The sequence below is a fragment of the Euwallacea fornicatus genome, chromosome 28, assembly GCF_040115645.1.
Source record: "Euwallacea fornicatus isolate EFF26 chromosome 28, ASM4011564v1, whole genome shotgun sequence".
Taxonomy (NCBI): domain Eukaryota; kingdom Metazoa; phylum Arthropoda; class Insecta; order Coleoptera; family Curculionidae; genus Euwallacea; species Euwallacea fornicatus.
The window spans coordinates 1763347-1783092 of NC_089568.1; the positions used below are offsets into that span (position 1 = coordinate 1763347).

General features: G+C 35.0%; 3 protein-coding genes across 5 annotated transcripts in view; all 3 read right to left on the reverse strand.

The window, feature by feature from the left end:
- The window catches only part of chas (chascon), a 58121-nt gene extending 49461 nt beyond the window's left edge, over nt 1-8660 (reverse strand). The window contains exon 1 of the mRNA XM_066297365.1: nt 8386-8660. The gene's annotated coding sequence lies outside the window, so the exon portion shown is untranslated. The remainder of the gene's footprint in view (nt 1-8385) is intronic.
- An 847-nt stretch (nt 8661-9507) lies between these two features.
- On the reverse strand, nt 9508-13059 carry LOC136347418 (putative inorganic phosphate cotransporter). 2 transcript variants are annotated; one of them, XM_066297398.1, is made up of 10 exons: nt 12923-13059; nt 12644-12833; nt 12415-12563; nt 12099-12216; nt 10980-11174; nt 10707-10924; nt 10505-10654; nt 10318-10450; nt 10022-10266; nt 9508-9966 (listed from the first exon to the last, which is right to left on the reverse strand). In XM_066297398.1, exons 2-10 carry the CDS (start codon nt 12723-12725, stop codon nt 9808-9810), a joined length of 1449 nt encoding a protein of 482 aa, XP_066153495.1. In that variant the 5' UTR covers nt 12726-12833; nt 12923-13059; the 3' UTR covers nt 9508-9807. The 2 variants fall into 2 exon arrangements, with proteins under 2 accessions (XP_066153495.1, XP_066153496.1); XM_066297399.1 differs by lacking the exon at nt 12923-13059 and having other exon boundaries at nt 12644-12917.
- A 2156-nt stretch (nt 13060-15215) lies between these two features.
- LOC136347378 (putative inorganic phosphate cotransporter) lies at nt 15216-18180 on the reverse strand. Of its 2 annotated transcripts, none has more exons than XM_066297299.1 (8): nt 17921-18180; nt 17723-17859; nt 17236-17377; nt 17007-17180; nt 16736-16956; nt 16401-16683; nt 16102-16295; nt 15216-16043 (listed from the first exon to the last, which is right to left on the reverse strand). In XM_066297299.1, exons 1-8 carry the CDS (start codon nt 17988-17990, stop codon nt 15861-15863), a joined length of 1404 nt encoding a protein of 467 aa, XP_066153396.1. In that variant the 5' UTR covers nt 17991-18180; the 3' UTR covers nt 15216-15860. The 2 variants fall into 2 exon arrangements, with proteins under 2 accessions (XP_066153396.1, XP_066153395.1); XM_066297298.1 differs by having other exon boundaries at nt 15217-16043; nt 16102-16346; nt 17921-18179.
- Between the last annotated feature and the right edge of the window lie 1566 nt (nt 18181-19746).

A 19746-nucleotide genomic window follows, 5' to 3' on the forward strand; every position in this document is an offset into this window, starting at 1 on the left:
TGTTCTGATGTGGAGATATATGTCCTTTGCAAGAGTAGGTAACTTGCATTTTGTTGAAGGATTTACGAACCAATACATGTATTTGGATATATTAACACAACATATTGTAGCGAGTGCTCAAAAATTAGGAGCCAACAATAATTATCGTTTTTATCGGGATAACAACCTCACGTATATATCATATCGGGTTGCTTTATAACTGCCCAAATGACGTTAACACACCAGCCCAGGGACCAAATTTAAATGTAATTAAAAACTTGTGATTGGCATTAAAAAATAAAGGACACATTGATCCAATATCTAACCAAAATGTATAGTTCCGAAGTAAAAGTTACCGACACTTGGAGCACCATTACCACGAAATCACAAGAAAGTTGGTAGAATCGATACTGAGACGCCTACAGGCAGTCATTAACATCAAAGGAGTACCGACCAAATATTAGTGGTGCCACATTCATTCAAAGGAATTTGTGACCGTCGTTAATTTTTTAATTTTGATTTTTGCATAATTTATTCTGTAACATTAAAATCAATTAAAAAATTCACTAACAAAATTTTCGTTTCTTGAGTGTGGCACGTCTGATGCAATATATTAATTTATATGCGTTTAAAATAGTAATGTTAATTCAATACGATTATGCCCCTTCTACAAAATAAATATTGTGCCTCTGGGATAAGTGAGTTTCTCTTAATATCGATTCTATCATTTAAGCTGGAGTCACTGTATTTTTTTTGTCAATTGAGTCAATCCACCGTTAGCCGTTTCACCTTCAAACGTGACATGTGAAATCCTCAGACATGTCTTTATTTGGTAAGTCTTTATGCGCATACAATACTCAATAGAAAAAAGAATTTCCCATGAAAAAGACTTTATATGGCAGAAATTGCTACTAATAAAGTTCCTTTTTAAATAAACAATGGACATTACGACATTCTTCTCTTATAATAACTACTGAGGTATAGCGCACCTTGGTGTAGGTCTACGTGTAACCTTGACTTAACCTTTACAAGAGGATATCTGATGATAAGTGTATACATTCAGTAGTCTGGGTAAACCATATTTTAATTAACACATTTCGTTGCTTTGTACCAAATTATGAACAATTAAAATCGGTCTTGATGTATTCATGGATATAAATATTGTATATTGTTTTAACAATATCATTGTGCTTATTTGGTTCTTGCAATAAATAATTCGCGTTCACTGACGTAATTCCCCACCTGATGTAGGCTACGTCACTGTGTAGGAAGATTTGTTTACAGCTCACGTATAAATCTCATATCACAACAATCTCACGAAAAGGAAAGAAGTGGTTGTTAGTTTCAAGAAAAAAAAATATACAGTTTCAGAAAGAAAAATGGCTTGGGCTTATAAAATAAATTTTTGCGAGATAAGGTGTGTTTGCTTCCTTGAAGCAATAAAACGCTTGGAAGGTTTTATGTTCATATCTAGATCTCGAGTGGGCTCCATTTTTTTTCTCATCCCGTCCATTTTGCTGAAAATATCTTCGTCGTCTTTAATGCTTCTTTGTTTTTTGGTACGCTCCTGGGATTATTTGCATGAAGTGGAATGAAAGATTGATTTTATGCGACAAATAGTCGAAGTTAGCAATTTTTAGCGTTTGTGCTGAATTAGGTACAAAAAATATGAAGTGAGTAGAGCTTCAGCCATCAGCTAACTTTTCACAATGCACTTTCACTTTGTTGTTTGGTTCCCACACAAAATATGTTACATAATTTTAGTTTTCATCAATTCACTTATATGATGTGATGCGTTCATAATTCTCGGCACCTTCGAATTACTGGTATTCCAAACAATAATTTCTTAGAATTTACCTATAATTATAACATAACTCTACACGCAGCTACTCCTTCATATGTTTATATGAAGAAGTGGTTCCTTTTACGCTGTCAGTGGAATTAGGAGTTCGCAGATGCTTACCTTGAATATCTGAGTGTAGCTATAGGCGTAAGACTGACGAGCTGAATTCACTTTTCAAAATCTTGTGGAAAATTTCTTTAAAGAGCTACACACATCAAGCGACCATCTTCTGAGTAAAAATTCCGACATATTCGTAAATTAGCCTAAAGTCACTTAAAAAGCGGGCCTTAGTGTCGATTCATAGCATATTCGCCTCCAAGTCACATTTTTACAATACCTAATGATTCTACCTAATTACACATTTGCCATTAGCAAAATTTAATAAACACTCGTACCTAATATGTAAAATAAGATCCTCGCACGATTTGTATTATCTGTAGCTCCGCATGTCCGTTTTCATTCAATAGAAGTTTTAAATTATTACACAAGTTAAATAATACACGCTTTCATAAGCTAAACAACCATGTAATGAACTTCTTGGCGATCTTCGGCAGGTGCTAATCAGGGTCATGAAAACCCATACATTGCCGTCAATATCGATAGAAAAAGCTTACAATAGCATTGTTCGAGAAAATGTTGTGTAAGAGAAATGAAATTTGTATCTCCCGTTATATCTCGAAACCGCGTTCTTTATGAAATAGATATTATCAGGGCAAAAATGGTAGATTTTTCAATACTTGATAATTTACTTGTGATTTGTGGGACAGTATTTTTAATCCTATGATAAAATATTGACGAAAAATTTCAGTTTTATTCATGTATTTTAAGGTTCTACTCCGACGTTTCTCAGGAAGTTCAACAGCCGATTACGCGAGTAACGCGTTTGGCGTAAATTGGTTAGTTTGCGCCTTTATGTACCTAATTTTACATGAAAAACGTTTCGTTTCGAATTCTCCTGAAACTTGAAACAATAAATGACTAAAAGGAAGTAGATTACTCAGTTGCTTCTATTTACTTTGGTTACGTAACCGACTAATACACTTCTTTTAAACCTTTGAAGTGGAGTAGCATGATTTCTGCAAAAATTCTCGAGAATTACTTAAACATTGTCGATTATCTCGGTATTTTTTATGACACACATTGAATCCTGATTTGTATACTGAAATTCTGTTAACCAGAAAAAGTGTTACATGAAGGTTTTTAGTTCTTAAAATGGTAAGACGTTTGGCCTCAGTAGGTCGACTTGATTGCCCATTAAAGGAGAAGCAAGGTTGGGCGTGTGTTGAAGAGGTTTTAATTTGTCATATCGCTTTTGCGGTGTCTTTTAAATGCTGCTAAAAAATATTTATCTCTTGAAAACTTGGGACAACAATAAGAGTGATCCATTGGCTTGCATCTCTGGTACCGTATATCCCGGAATATCTCCAGTGGGATCCCTTTCCTTCTGCCTTCAAGGTGCTATGTAACATATTACAGCATTCACTATCATACGCATATTGCATCGAATTTCACCCATCAAATCTATGATTGACGATGGACATTGCCAACTAACATAAATTAACTTACAATATAGAAACTGCCCAACCAAATGTATATGGTGTAGGCTGACAAACCTGTGCAAATCTCATTTGGATTGACACAAAGTCATTGTATAAACCAAATAAAAACCTAAAGGTGTTAATAAACCTACATAGGATCGGTCTTTTATGTTTCTGATACAGGTAGAGACACACATGATTGCTTTGGTTTGTATGTGTAAACAGAAGTATGAAGTCATGGCTAAAAATACGACACCACATACCTTGTAAACTACATGTGACAATCGATTTTTAATCTTACAAGACGAAACATGCTGATGTAAATTTGCCGGTCTAGTTTAATAGGTTAATTAATAGTTTGTGATTAAGTCCGCATATTGAATCATGCAGGTAGGATGGAGAAAGCTTCTTGAGAAATCTGACTGATCAAAGCTATTATCGTAGTAAAACTTTTAAGGTGCAACCTCAGTTAAATGAGAGTAAATAAACTATGTTATGAAGCAATGCTTGCGGAAACAAACGTGAGTTTATGGCATATTCCGTATTATCCGTACATTTTCTTTCATTCAAGAATGAATAATGATCAAATGAAGGATTGGTCGGCTTTTATTGAAAGCCTAATTACATGTACCGATGAATCATTTGTGGTTTTCAGAACTATGTTATTCATCTAGCTTCCATTATAACATTTCATAGATGGAATAAAAACATGTTTGTAGTTTGGACATAACTACGGTGGAATGTCACTTTGTTATGTTCGTCTGCCTGTGGTTAGAATCCTTTCATCGAATATTGAAAGGGCGGTTTTGATAAATGATCAGCCTGTTCTGAGATCAATTTAAGAGAAAATTAAATTGATTGGTAGCCATCTTTATCTAACGTCTGCATAAATAATATGAGAATGATGAAAAACCCTAAATTCATTAGGTCTCCAGCAAGCCTTAGATTGTTTCACGAAACTTGATGTTAAGTCAAGTATCTCAAGAAAATATAAAATTACGTGATTTGATGAAGTCCTTGCAAAAAATTTTGTTGCAACACTGAGAAAATATGAACAGATATACAGAGTTAGTCGCGCAAAGCGTTAATTGGAATTTTCGACTTTCCACTATCGCAACCCAATGAAATTTGGTTTCAGGCTAGAATCGACTATTTCGAATTTAAGTTAAATATTTTCAAAATGTCGGCACGTCCCGTTATGCCGGAAATAGTTGAAAACTCCACTATTTTAAATAGAACCCCCCAATTTTTGTTGTAATTTTCGGACTTCTCATTAAATTGTAAGACTAGTTTGTGTTAAGTATCTTATGTCTAAAATTTACCCTTTCTGAGTTGTAGCGAAAAATTTTGATTGCTGCATGACCCCACGAAAATCGATATTGTACACTAGGCGCTGTGAATTTTGAAACTGGTGTTCTAGGTCTCAAAGAGAGCCTAAAAGCCACGTTTTGACACATTTTAATTTGATAAAAAGTTTTGGACCATCACTGAAACATGCCTTCGAAGTTATATGCCTTCGAATATCAATAACTTGCTTACTTCAAGAGGGACTCCTCGTACCTTAAGGCAGTTTTGAGTCTAGAATGTGATTTTGTAGCAAATATTATTAAGGTTCTATGGACCGAAACATTGAGTTATTGAAGAAAAAATTTAATTAATTTCGAAAATAAGTAAATTAATTATGACGATGATTTTTATTGTTTTAATCAAGAACAGCTTGTCTGACAAGAAAAAAGTAAGACGCCTTTTTCATATAGAAATTGCCAGGCTAGTCAGAAAAGATATTCTCGCGAAGAAATGTCAGCGGTATAACATTTTTTTCGTCGGAAGGCATAATGGCAAAGACACCCAAGCTGAAATCAATATCTAAAGTACTTTCTGAGAAATTTCAAAATAACGGTTTTAAAAGAAAAATTCCAATAGCCTAGGGTAAAAATTTGAGCCGGTGCGAACACATGTTCATATGAATTTTTATTCATAAAACGATCTGTCGCAGTGCACCCTGAAATATTAGCACGACAATAAGGAACATCCTGTATATGCAATCTAATAAAATTAAACACTTCCGATGACGAACAAGATCCACTCTACAACCTTTTGCATCAATTTCCCGTCACTCCATTATTTAAAATCAACCACACCACTCTCATACACAACACATATCCATCATAAGCCAAATACATCAAAGCCGACCCATGTCGTAGTCATACCATTACACGTACAATTAATTCCAATGGCAGCGTTATGCAAATCTTTAAGGTCGACCATAACAAGAGTATATGGAAATATGACGCTTTAATATATGTTCTATATTTTTACGTATTTGTTACATTGTGACGGATGTGATTCAAAGCAGCAATAACACCCATAAATTTATGGTCGGACCCCATACGTCAGTTAACAGTCACACTAATGCCTTGTATGATACGTTTATGGTTAATTGTTCGAAGGAATGTTTACCAGGGAATGATTTAGCGAAGGAGAGCCTACCACTGAAATCATATCTTAGAAATACCTGGTATGAGTTATATAATCTCAGAAGTAGCCGGTAAATAAACAAAAAGATACCTAGGGTAATTAGTATTTAGCGGAAGAGAAAAATTTTATTTAGCTGTGCCAGAGACAAGTGGTCATTACAGTGTTTTTGAACTAATTGTGTGTACTTGGAATCATGAGAATTTCAAAACCAATCACACAGTTTTCGACAAAATCAGAAACTTGTTTTTCAACATCATTAATGCCATTCAAGTGGTCTTCATTGCAAGAACTTGATTTCCAAACATGTGGGACATCTTCTAAGAATCGGCCATGACTGAGTAGTTTTTAAATGTAAGCTCCTTATGTAAACCATTGAAAACATCCTTGTCATTTGTATGTACAAGGGAGTTAAAAACCCTGTATATCCTCCGAGTTTTTAATTATTTATTATGCGGCTCTAATGTGTGCGTAATAATAAGATTATTATAGCATTATCAATTATTATACAGCAGTTCCGAGTAAACGGTCGCTATCGTGAATGGAAATCAACAAATGGACGTTTACAATAAATAATATCTTATTGTATTTTGCGGTTCTAGACTCTAATGAGCATATCGATACTAGCGTATCAGAATTTTGTGACTTATCTTTGCTATAAAATGTTCATGTACATAAATAAAAAAACTTAATAGGAGTTTGTATACTGCATGCATAATTAAATTACACATACAAAGGTGTAAGATTAGCATGGTAGTGTGCTCTTTCGCAATAGGTTAGGAATGAAAAAAATGCAGGAAATGGTTAGTAAATGTGGTGAGATTTTTTTAATTGATGCTTAATTAAAATATTTCCCTAAAGATTAGTATACTCTGCTTTCTATTGGTATTAATTTCAATATGGAAAGTACCATATAGGAATGAATCTGAAGTTCGTCAATTAAATAAAAAACATATTCTGCAAGTAGTGTTTATGTAAAATAGCACTTGCTGTTTGAGTTGAGATGGTTTATGAAGTGGGTTTAACAAGGTTTCCGGACTGAGGTTGGTAATATACCAATAAATTGATTTGCCTTTGAAAAGCGTTCTTTAGTCACTTCTGTGACTATGTTAAGTATATCAATTTTCGTTTCTGTCAGTAGGCAGTGCTTTGCTTGGTAAATTGAAAAATCATATTTTCAGAGTATTTTCATTGTGACCAGATGTGCTGACAAAACCCCTTACGAGTCTACAAACCATTAAATATTTTAATTTCATTGATTTTTTGCTATTTACCTAAGCCATGAAATATTCCTTTGTACTTACTTCTTCCGCATTTTTATACGTTCTACCGTCACGCTTTCCAGTTTTGCAGTTTCAGATCTAAAAATTATTTTGGAACTTCACACTTAAGACTTAAATTTGCAAAGTATGCATTTTTTCGTTTTGAATTTAGCAAAACCTTTAAAAATGTTTCAAATATTTTTTTGTATCAATCTGTGGATTACGTACGTTACGATAAGCGAAAAAAATACCTCTCGTAACAAAATTGGATTTTTCGAAAAGAACTACACTTCCTTTGTGGCCATTCCCGAACTCAAACTGTTCGAAGTTGTATATTAGAGGCGACGTAACGAGTATATTTTGAGATTCAGTAATTCTTTTGCTGTTGTAGGTCCTTCCGACCCCCTATTTTTCTGGCTCCCAACTTATATTTTCCAAATTACACAGAATTCCTATCGATTCAATAAAAATATTCTATTGATGTATCATAATATTTACAGATCCAGCAATGTCCATAAATTAGTTCGTCTGCTTCATTTCTCTCTTATTGTTTTTAAGCTCAATTTTTTTCCTTATGCTGAGAACCTGTATAGCGCCACAGCGTTTTAAGATCCAACAAGTTTCGAAATTTAGATTTTCCGTTAAACTTGTTTTTTGCTGATTGTCTGGAAAACAATAAACGTACATGATAGGTGAGAGGTTCTCGGTGTAAAAACTGCAATTGCTGCACTAGCCATAAAATTCATACCTGTTAATAAAATCTTAGCTTAAGTCATTTACTATTAAAACGAACTAAATTGGCGATAGAAGATTCGGAAACGGATGCGATGACTTAATTACAGTACTATAAATCAAATCTGAATCTTCCAGGTACGTTATGGTTATGACCCTTTATCGCATGGCAATAATATTTCTAGGCCAGACGTCACAGTAAGAGTATAATCTGCATGCTGTAATCAGTTCAGACATCTTAATTGTACCATGTACAACTCCAATGAGCCGGGACTAATTTAACCGAGGTTCTTGTTATGTTTTAATGTGTAATTATTAGTGTCATTATAGGTAGTGTTTCATTGGAAATTCCACACAATGATATTTCTGAATGGGGAAATTCCTTTTAGATTTTATGAAAAACACATATTGTTTCATATTATTGTTACGATATTCAACCGCAGATCAATGATTAGCCTCGAAATTCAATTATCATATTGGTGATGCTTCTTGAAAAATAATATTGAGTATTTTTGACGACGTTCCATCTTCTTTAGTTTAGGATGTATTTGCTTACCTGAAACAACCCCTGTCTTTAAGCCAGTGATAATATCCAAAGACAACAGTATCACCAATGAATGATAAGACTTCACAACCGAACCAAAGGTCGTACCGCGAGATAAATCTCATTCACAAACGGGTACGAAGCACGCACGTGTGCACTTAAACGCGGTGTATTATCGATCAGACTCGATCCTGTTCTAGTACCGACCAAGACGTACCAAAGTGTTAACAACAATCGGCGGACGATCGTGGAGAACAGCTTTACCTTCGCGGCCTACGGATCACCTTGCTCTCGGAACCACCGTCATCATGTGGGTGGTACCTGATCCGAACAGACTGCTGATTTTTCGGTGGATATCGCAATCAAGTGCTGTATGGCTCGGGATGTGGTCGGAAATTTATGAATTTATTGATTGTTCATGTACAGACGAATATGATAGCTCGTGATATATTTGGCCAATAATGATGTTTTATTAGATATGTCGATTTTTTTTTACATTTTTACAAATACTTATATCGAAAATCGGTCAAACATCTCTAGGTCTTCGATATTCCTGGGTGTAGTACTGCGCAAACCTGTAAAAGGTTATGACCAGAAGAAAATTCCTTTTCACCTCTATTGTTCAAAAATATGTCCAGAGATAATTTTTCCTGGGAAAGTTGTGCATGGAATAAATTTCAGCAGTTTGGTAACGATTTTCTTACACAACCTATGGACCTTCAAGTACGCTCGTACCTATCTGAGTCCGTTCATTGCATTCAAATATCTTTCTTCTTTTCTGATATATCTAACGTCACACATAAGCTATTAGTTGACTACTGCTTTACTTGCTACATTTTGTCTTTTCATTGTGCGTTTCGAAGTTCGACCAGTTTAAACACGTAATCGATTAGCACGGAATATTAATTGCATTCTAAGCAACTAACACAACGTATATATAACTGACACTCATGATCAAAACAAGTTAAATAGATTCATGTTTAGCCTAATTTCAAAACACTCTTGAGCTTGGGTTACGCCCAAACTGCAGAATTCTCACATTTTTCAACGGCAATTACTTAAATGTTCCTTTATCTAGATAAAGCGAATGTTTCAACAAGACACACCTTCAATGAAGAAGTGCTTTATGATACTTGTAAACTCAGCTTGTCGCTATTACCTAAGGTTTCCTTGAACGTTAAGTAATTTAGTGACCACTCGATATAAACAGCTTTTGAATATATAATGTTATGCAAAGAATGTTACCGAATTTTTAGTTCAATGTGATACTTAAACCTGCGAAATTTGCACGTTTAGTGGTATTTCAGCAGAGGCGTAATGTTCATCCCACACCTATAGCAAATACGTTCGTCTTGTTAAGGCTATTGAGAGAAGTATTCCTTTGGACATGATAATAAAATATAACATAACGATTCTGAATTATTTAAAACACTATTATTTCAGTTGCTTATCCTTAGAAACAGCCTCAACATCTTCAAATTTATCATTCCATTCTTGAACGGTGCCCGATGCAAACGCTACGAAGAACAGGTCTGTTAAAGCGTAAACTGCAGCTGATACGATGAAGATGATTCTCCATTGTTTTTGGTTTGACTAAAAGGAGAAGGAATGCCCATTAAGGTCCCAATGTAGCAAATTATGTTCCTACTTGATCAGTGACTACAAAGTGCACCACTACCGGGGAGATAACAGAAAAAACGCTCGTGCATCCATTACTGAGGGCCATCAGTAGCCCTGAATGATTAGGCGATAAATCGAGATGATTAACTTGGAACCCGGAGAAACCTGCTCCAATGGAGGCTCCTACAAATATCAGAATAGCTACTGATAAGTAACCTTGTCCTTCTGATATGAAGCCCATTCCAAGGAGTCCTAAAGCAGGACAGAGTGTGCCTGCAATTATGCAGAGTATTGGTTTGTAGTACTGAAGAATCCCAAGATTACCAATGCTATGGAATAACTTCCTGGCATTTCCTCTACTCATTAATTCTCTGTTGATGAGGGTATCACAGGTGGTGCTGAAGACAAAGGACAGAACCCACATTGCCAGATATGGAGCAGCTGACAGGGATGCATTCTATAATCAGGAAACTTTCAGAAACTAGGAACGTTGTAATTGGCCAGTACGCACCGATGTAATATCATATTTGAGGATTTTAGTCAGATAAGTCGGAGTTTGGGTTAGCAATATGGAACTCCCCCAGTTGATACCAAGATTGGCAATTATCAATGCCCAAACTGGTAATGAAGTCATGATATCAGTCCAAGGAATTTTTGGACACTGAAAGTAAAAAACATTCAGAATTTACCCAAAAAGGTATAAAAAAAACTACTTTCTCATGGATTTGTCCAAGACTGCCCTCGATATAGTCTTTTTCCCTTTGGGATATAGTATTATGCTGTCTTGGACGGTCAAACCCAAAAAATATCCAAAGAAAAGTCCATGTTAGACCGAAAGCTCCCCAAAGGTAGAAAGCATAGGGCCAACCCATTGAGCTGGAGCAGATTAGGCCAGTTAAGGGTAACGATATGATATTTCCAAATATTGAACCTATGGGATAATGTTTAGCAGAGTTCCCAAGGTGAGAGAGAACGGAGAATTTTACCTGCATACGAGAAGGTACCAATTCTGGATCTTTCACATGGAGGAGCCCAATGGCTCAACAGAGTGTGAATTGATGGGAGTACAAACCCTTGGGCTAAACCTTGAAAAACTCTGCACACGATGACTCCCTTTGAGCCTAGTTGTTTCGCCATTTCTGGGATTAAAATGCATGATGTGGAATCAAGGATGGTACTGCCTTAAAAACGTACATATAATAGTGAGGTATATTTGAGTCTTACCTAAAAACCATTATTTACAGTTTCTGCTTCTATTATTACCAATGCTCTGACAATCTTTGAATTAGCATTGTTTCATATTTTTTTCATAATTACTTACATACGTGTCTCTAGCCGTTTCTCAGATATTTACGGCCAAACATTAATTTTTTTTATAGAGATTTTCTACCTGCTTGCCACCATGCATTGACAATCAAATAAAAAAACCCTTAGCAAGTCATAAAGCTTAGATTCATGCGTTCATGCTCTCACATCTAAGCAGATATGAAATTATACCTTCAATAATAATTATTTACTCGTTATTTACCCAATGCTTGCACTTAAAACTTTGAAAACGGCTAGAGATAAATATATAAATGGCAACATTTTTGAAATTAGGGAAAAAGAAAAATCAGGGACGTGAAATCAAGAGAATGAAAGCAGGGAAAAAATAAAGGGTAATACATTTAACAAAACTCCAGATTTGCGATACTCGTGTGGTAAATTCTTTTCGTAGGACCGATAATCACGAAGATATCAGTTGAGTGAAATACACTAATCACACTATGTACACGTATGCACATTTTATTAATTTTTCAAGAAGATTTTATCCAAAAAATTGCAGAAATTTATCGTATAAGTCTGTTCAAACGAGATTGTAATTATATGCAACAATTTTTAGAATAAGTTTTTGAATTCGTGACTCAAAATACTTTTCACGGTTTTTAACCGTAAATCATTTAATTTAAATGAAAAGTAACTAAAAAATAATTGATGAAGATGAAGTTAGTTATCTGCCTGCGTCATGTTCCTGTTCGTGAATATCTTAAAATTTCCTTGAGCAGTTGCGTTCAACTATCTTCAAAATTATTTTCTTAGTTGGTCTCTATTATCCAGCGACTTACCAACTAGTAGCCATTTAATTCCATACTTCTTGCCAATCTGCGCTGCTGGAATTTGGAAAATAATATATCCCCAAAAGAAAGCTGAAAGTACTATGCTTTGGTTGTTCCAGTGATATACCTAAAACATCATGCGATATCATTTCAATACAAAAACAAATCGTTTCGATTTTTCTTTTGTAAAATCGTTAATCGTTCGGGCGACGATTATGAAAAATGATCGTCAATAGAAAGGAATTTTCTATAAAAATGCATTCTGTGTTGTTAGTAGAAGAACAAACTACTGCAGAGTTTGTTTCCAGAAACAACGTCGTATTACCGGAAACTTGTCATTTTCGGCTGTGCTGTTGTCATTATTGCCATTCATTGCCACAATAGCCACTGACAAAACTGATCTCATACAATACGAGTACATTAAAAGGAGGAAATACAAGATCATCTGAATATGTCGATGTCCAAAATAGGAACCTACAAAAATGAAAAATTTCCTTAAAATAATATCCAAAAAAAGATGGCCAACCATGGAAATTCAATATCTGATTCCATACCTTTATTTTGTTTCTGACGTTCATCACTTGCGGTATTGAAGACGTTTCCAGAGCTTTTGCAGCACAAAATTCTCCAAACCATATTTTTTAATAAAAATTTTCATTCCACTGTACAACGTTTTTTTTGCTAATTTTTACTCGTTAACTCCATCGACATTTCCCATATCCGCAGTGAAGTGCATAATTTGTGCTGCAGAAAATTATATGAATTATATCTACCTGTTTAGCCGAAACAGTTTTTGCACAAAATTGCCCACAATTAAGAGAATAAATACTTACAGCTTTTTTTTTCACAATAAGCATCAAACTTTGAATAACAGTTCAGAGATAAATCAATGGGTGGTTCGATTGACTAACGAAAATATAGCACTATAAGTGATTGAGGAAATGTCTAAGCAAACGTGACTAGCTATCATTGAAAGCGGTTACAATAATACTATAATGCCCCGCCTGTCGATATTGAGCTTATTTAACAATACAAAAATTATCGTCTTCATTTAATTAAAGGCATAACATATCATTGCATGTGAATGAATGACTATCATTCAAGGTAGTTAACATAATGATATTTTTTGCCTGTTTCTCATATGGCCGTCTTATTTTCTATGTTTTTTATTTTAGGCACTGATTGTTTCGTTTAATTTTCAGCCTAACACTAGTAGTAGATATGTTTTGGGTCTATTTGATACAACAATTAAAGTGAATCTTTGTAACATACGATTCAGTATCGAATTTCTAATCTACATAATATGTATATCGACCATCATTACCTGTATAATCTCAAACCTTGCTTGCACGCAATTTATTATTTTTTTGATTGGTCGCGTGATATTTTGTATGTACTGTTTGACTTATTGCTCTTGAAAAATGCGTTTCTTCATTCTATAGCCTTGGACAATCATTTCGATAAACTAAGGGTGTCAATTGCCATAAACTTCCGAGGATAGTCCCAGGAGTACCCGACCTGACATAAAGATTTTTTTGTTAAAAATTTTCGTGGAGTATAAAGATGTGACCTTAAAAAGGTCACGTCTAAAATTCAAAGGAGTTACGTTGATCCGTTTTGTTTTAAAGTCGTACTTAGTAAACGCTTTTTAAGATTTTGCGAACATGGAAAAAATGGGTCGTCGATGGGTCGTTCAATACTTTAATTTGAAGGTCTTAGTCCGTCCAACATCAAAGCGGAGTTAGATTTTACTGTGGGGGATTCCGGCTCAGACCTGTAAAATATTGGATGGCAGGGTTTGAATGCTGTCGCATGAACCGCCAAGAAGAATCCTGCAGTGGTCGAGTCAATGACGCTCCAGATCTGACCACTCTAGAAATTATAGCGAAAGTGTATAAAGCTGTACTGGAAGACCGTCAGCTAAAATTGCATGAGCTAGCAAACCAGATAAGTACTTCAAAAAGTACTGGATATCGCATTTCGACGGATAAATTGGGTACGAGCAAACTGTGCGCAAGATGAGATCCGTGATTAGTCGCAATTGAACAAACACACCTCCGTGAGAAGGTTTCGAGGAAGTGTTTGGCAGAGTTTCACAGTAATAAATACGAGTTTCAGCGTTGATTCATGACCCTGGATGAAACATGGGTCCATCATTTCACGCCTGAGTCGAAAAACCAGTCAAAACAACACATTTAAAATGAAGAATCGACCACAAAAAACGCGAAAACCATTTCATCTGCTGGAAAGGTGATGGCGTCAGTGTTTTTGTGATGCACTGGGTTAATTTTTATTGACTATCTGTCCAAAGGAAAAACAATAAACGGAGAACATTATACAAATTTATCGTAGCGTTTGCTGAAAAAAACAATCGCATTTCACAGAAAAATATTTTTGTTTCAACAAAAGAACGCATTAGTCGACACTTTCAACATTGCGGTGACGAAAATCAATCAGCTTCGTTTCGAACTTTTTCCTCGCCCGCCCCATTCACCAGATTTAGCTCCCTCAGATTATTTCCTATTTCTAAATTTGAAAAAAATGGCTCGGTGGAAAGAGATTTGTCAAATGAAGAGATCGAGTCCAAGGTTGCTTTGTGGCAACGTCCAAGGCTCATTTTGAAACATGCGAAGCTTCTTACTATAACCAGGGTATACACGCCTCGGAACAGCGCTGGGAAAAATGCATCGTTTTTAAAGGAGACTATGTTGAGAAATAATGTGTTATTTTTAATTTTTTTTTAATTTTAAGCACTAGGTCGCGTACTTCTGAGACCCTCGTATTGGCAAATGCGAGGAATTTATTCCATTTGAGAAACCTCAAATACTCTCGAATATGCATCATATCACTTTTGATATGCACATTTAACAATAATAGCCAAACTGCTGCGTTGGTCGGGGGTCTAAGTTCCACCGAGCAGTGAATGACTTGAATCATATTCAAACTGTTGATGTAAAATTAGTACGGTGGGACATTAGGTCATGTTATAATGTAGCAGTATTCTTCAATCGGCCATTTTTTACCAGCAGCACTAAGAAAGGGCTCTGCAACAATAAATACAATTTACTTCAACAATCAATAATTTAAATATTCACATTTGTTAGATATAATCGTTACATTAAAACTACTCTGCTACCTAGTCTGCAATTAGGCATTTTGAGTAAATGCATCAGTAATGGAAATTATGCTATGTAGATTATGACTAAAGCCTCATAGGGGCGAAAGTTCTTAACAAATTTATTCATGTGTATTTAAAAATATAAAAAATATATAATCTTATTGATAAAATGCATGAGTGCATGGATCCTAGACTTGAACTCAAATTTATCAATTCAGATTTTCAAGCCATTTTCGTGGAATTTAGTTAGAAATGTGTTAATCCTCTATTAGAGGAAACACTTCCTTCTTTTTATAATTACTGAGACGAATGTTAGTGCTAAAATCGTATAATGTAATTCCAAAAACAACAAATTAATCTGCCGCAATTGGCCATATTTTCCGGCCGTCCAAGCCACGGTAGAATTCTATTTTAGAAAGGAATTCTATTGAATATGTATATGTCCGGGAAATATTTCTGTTTATTTATTAACCGGCCGTGAAAGTTTCACAATTTGAAAATCTACTACAGATAAACAAAAAGTGCTAAGCAAAGTGAGTATTCGATGTAATCCGGTTATCGATTTGAAGTGTTTTTCTTTTTTGCCCAAAAAACGCCACTTCGTTAAAATGATAAATGCACAATAACAAAATTATCAAGATTACTTCTTATCATTATTTATTCTCAACCTCGTGAGAAGGTACTGTACTTGTAGTGTCTTTTTCATCAATCTCTCCTTCACCCACATTGTCCCACCATTGCAACTCGGCTTGAGCGTAGATGAGATAGAAGATATCAGAGACAACGTAGACAGCAGCTGCTAAGATAAAAATCACCCTCCATTGCGAAGCATTACTCTAGATGAATACAATATGTATAAGGGTTCCTGAACTCGGTTTCTGAAATCACTTATACCTCATCGGGTACTACCCACTGTACGAACATTGGTGAGATAATTGAAAATATATTAGAAAATCCATTGGCGATTCCCATGAGAATTCCTGAAAATTTTGGGGATAAGTCGACATGGTTTACTTGGAACCCACACCAAATGGCAGCGTTAATACCCACTGCCATTACCAAGAAGACTTCAATTGCATTAATATTGTCTGGAGGGATAAATCCCAGTATCAACAAAGCTAGTGCAGGGATGAGTGAGCCTATAAATTTAACATGTTACCTAATTCCCAAAGGAATAGACTTTTATCACTCACCTATGGAATTCATCAACTTCCTAGCGTTTCTAATAGATAAGATGTTTCTAAGGACTAGAAAATCAGTCAAAGGTCCAAAGAACAAACCCAATATGAATAGTGCCAAATAAGGTGCAGTAGCAAGATAAGCCGAATCTTCAATTTTCACACCACCTACATTGCTCAGATAATTAGGAATTTCAGTCAGCAAGGCTGAATAGCCCCAATTTTGACCAGAGTTAGCCACAACAATAGCCCACACTGGCGTGGATGTCAAGATAGCCCTCCATGGAGTTGGCGGAGGCTAGGTTTGTTCTCGTTAGAGTCGAATTTATTTGAGGTTTCATGAGACTTACTGCTGGCTGAGGGACTGCATTCAAAGACGACTCGATGTAGACTCGTTCTTCTATCGACATGTACTTGTGCTCAGCGGGGTTGTTAGAGCCCAAAATAATCCATAATACGCACCATACGAGACCAGCTCCACCGAATACGTGGAAGGATAGGGGCCAGCCTGACCAACTTGCGGAAATAATACCTGTTAGGGGCAATGCGATGATTGTTCCAAAGGCAATTCCTAAACACAATTAATTTCGTTTCGGTTATCAAATATAAAGTAAATATTACCAGTGAAGACTAAATTTCCAAGAGTAGATCTCTCCTCCTTTGGGGCCCATTTTCCAAGAATATTGTGAACGGAAGGGAAGAAGAACCCCTGAAACATTCCTTGCACCACTCTAACTGCTAATACTCCTGTAGATGCAAAGTGTTTCGCCATGAGAGGAATCAACATGGAGCCGACTAAAGTATATTGAGCATATAAGAAAATAATAGTTTCAGTGACAGGTAACTTTACCTGAGTTGACGACCATAGCATTTACTAGAAGCCACTTAACTCCGAACCTCTTTCCAAGCTCACCAGCAAGTACTTGTAGGCATATGTAGCCTATGTAGAATGATGACAGAATATAGCTTTTATTATCCCAATCATCATAAACCTTTTAAATAAATAAAATGAAAATTATGTTTATGTAGTGTATTAAAGGGTGATGATGTGTGAGGGCAAATTTGGAAATAAACATTTTCCAATCAAGGACATGATATGGAAACATTTCCAGTAATTTCTTGAAGTTAAAAAAAATCAGATAGATTTAGTATAATAAAATTCTAAGAGGAACATCGAAATAAATTCAACAAATGTATTGTAAGTTAGAAACAAGACGATTTCTTCAAGACGGAGACGTTAAAACTGCGACGAATGAAATGTCAGATTTAGAGATATTGAGCATCCAAGAAGTTCTCAACTAATTCTTTTCTATATTGAAAATCAATTTTGATCTTACCGGAACATCAGGGTTGTCGCTGCTTTTCTTGGTCATTGATACAATAGCAACTGATAAATTTACCCTCATGGAATACCCACTTGCTAGCAATAAAAACATCAGAAGACTCTGTACGTGTCTTATGCCGATTCGAGGACCTGATGTTAAAAAAATCGTTAGAAATCTAAATAGCAAAATTATTCTATCACTGATACCAACCTTTGCTCATGATTTCTTCTTCAGCTTTTTCCCTAGTTTCGGTACTTGATTTTTCTACGACTACTGTCATTTTGCCTTTTACTAATCTTCTCCCAAATTCTTAAATAAATTTATACAATATTATACATGGAACCTCTTCAGTAAAGTCCATTTCACTTTCTAGTCCTGTAGCATCAAGACCATGGTAAAACTTTATTAGATCTTCAGTATCAAGTGGTTCACGAGACCTGCTGACATTGAATGGTTGGTGTAGAATAACTGTTTGTGTATTATTCCAACGTTGTAATTAATTGAGTTATAGATAATATCAAATATTATTATTTTCAAATGAGTTCAATTGTTTTCTCACCGGATTGTTCATTGCTTAGTGAATTTGCAATGAGCATCTGTTTTAGACATCATAAGTTTAAAAACTTATGTAAAATTGAATAGTGGCAAATAATTTCTCACTCTCTGTAGATGCAGTATCTGCTTCAATTAATAGTTATTTTTCTTCATTGCTCTCATGAACGAATGGATGAGTGAAGAAGCCTCTTACGATTTGATCTGTTGTGGGATCCAAATGATTAGGTTACCGGGGCCCACCACTTCGAAGTGCACATGGGAAGATTAGTGAAGGGGAACTAATGGAGGCGCTTCATTAGAGTTCCTAATTGTTTCTATATAGCATAATTTGAAAATAGAACATGAAAAGTACCACATCTTAGAATGATCGATGTCTACCCCGTTATGTACAGTAATGGCAGATTTATTCTTCTTCTATATTCACACAACTTTGCTAATATGAGTTTTTAAAGACAGGGACAGTGAGTCTGTCTTACTGGTAAAATGTGTCTGAGGATAAATGCAGGAACAATTTTATCAATTGTTACATCATGAGTTATAAAATGGAAATTCCTGGTTTCATTACGTAACCAGTTGCGTTTAGTTACTTCTTACGATTGAAAAGATCTGTCGCTTCATTTATGTATGTGTGAAAATTTAGTTCCAAATTTGTACTATTTCTCCGAAAAATAAATCTATTCAATTTAACACTATTAATAAATGTCTCATTTACTTGTCTCAACGGTGCCCTATGACATTCATTTCATAAATAAATATTTTTTCTTACTCAATCTTTATACTTATGCTTACCTTTATCGACAATTTCACCATGTTCAGTTTCACTTTTTATTGCGTCCACTTTCTTCATTTTTTTACTCATTTTTAGCTCCTAATTTCTTCGAAATGTAATTTTGGGAATGTTGTCTTGAATTTGAAGCTTGTTAACGAGAAGTCAATTAATCTAATTGACTTATAGTTCTAATGGTCTGAATTTGCTTTTTTAACAACATCATAGCGGGTTTAGTTTCTAATCATTAATGTTCAAGTAACGTTAACTTAAAAATAGATTGCAACCTACTTGTAAAAAATGAAGTTTGCAGCAAGTCATCTGCCATATATACAAAATGTTGTAATAATTGTTGATATTTTCTATCCTAATGTAGACATTATTGTTCGAATGTTGAGAGGTTTATAATTAATCAAGAGCCAATATGTATGTATATTCAGCCCCGCGATTAATGCCCGATTATGTACAGGTTAGGCTTGAGCTAATTTCAGCTTTAGTTCAATTCAGTCCTCCCTCAAGGTAAACTATTGTGGTCAATTTAATTAGCTACCTTTGTGATAGCAACATTTTCTTATTGGCAACATTCTGTGTAAGCTGAAACTTAAGTTTGACCATAGCGTATGTCTTATTTTTACAGTTGGGTTCAACACGTAATCTTGGAGATATTTGTAACAATTCTAAGGTAATTTTAAGAAATTATACTTTTAAAGAGCAA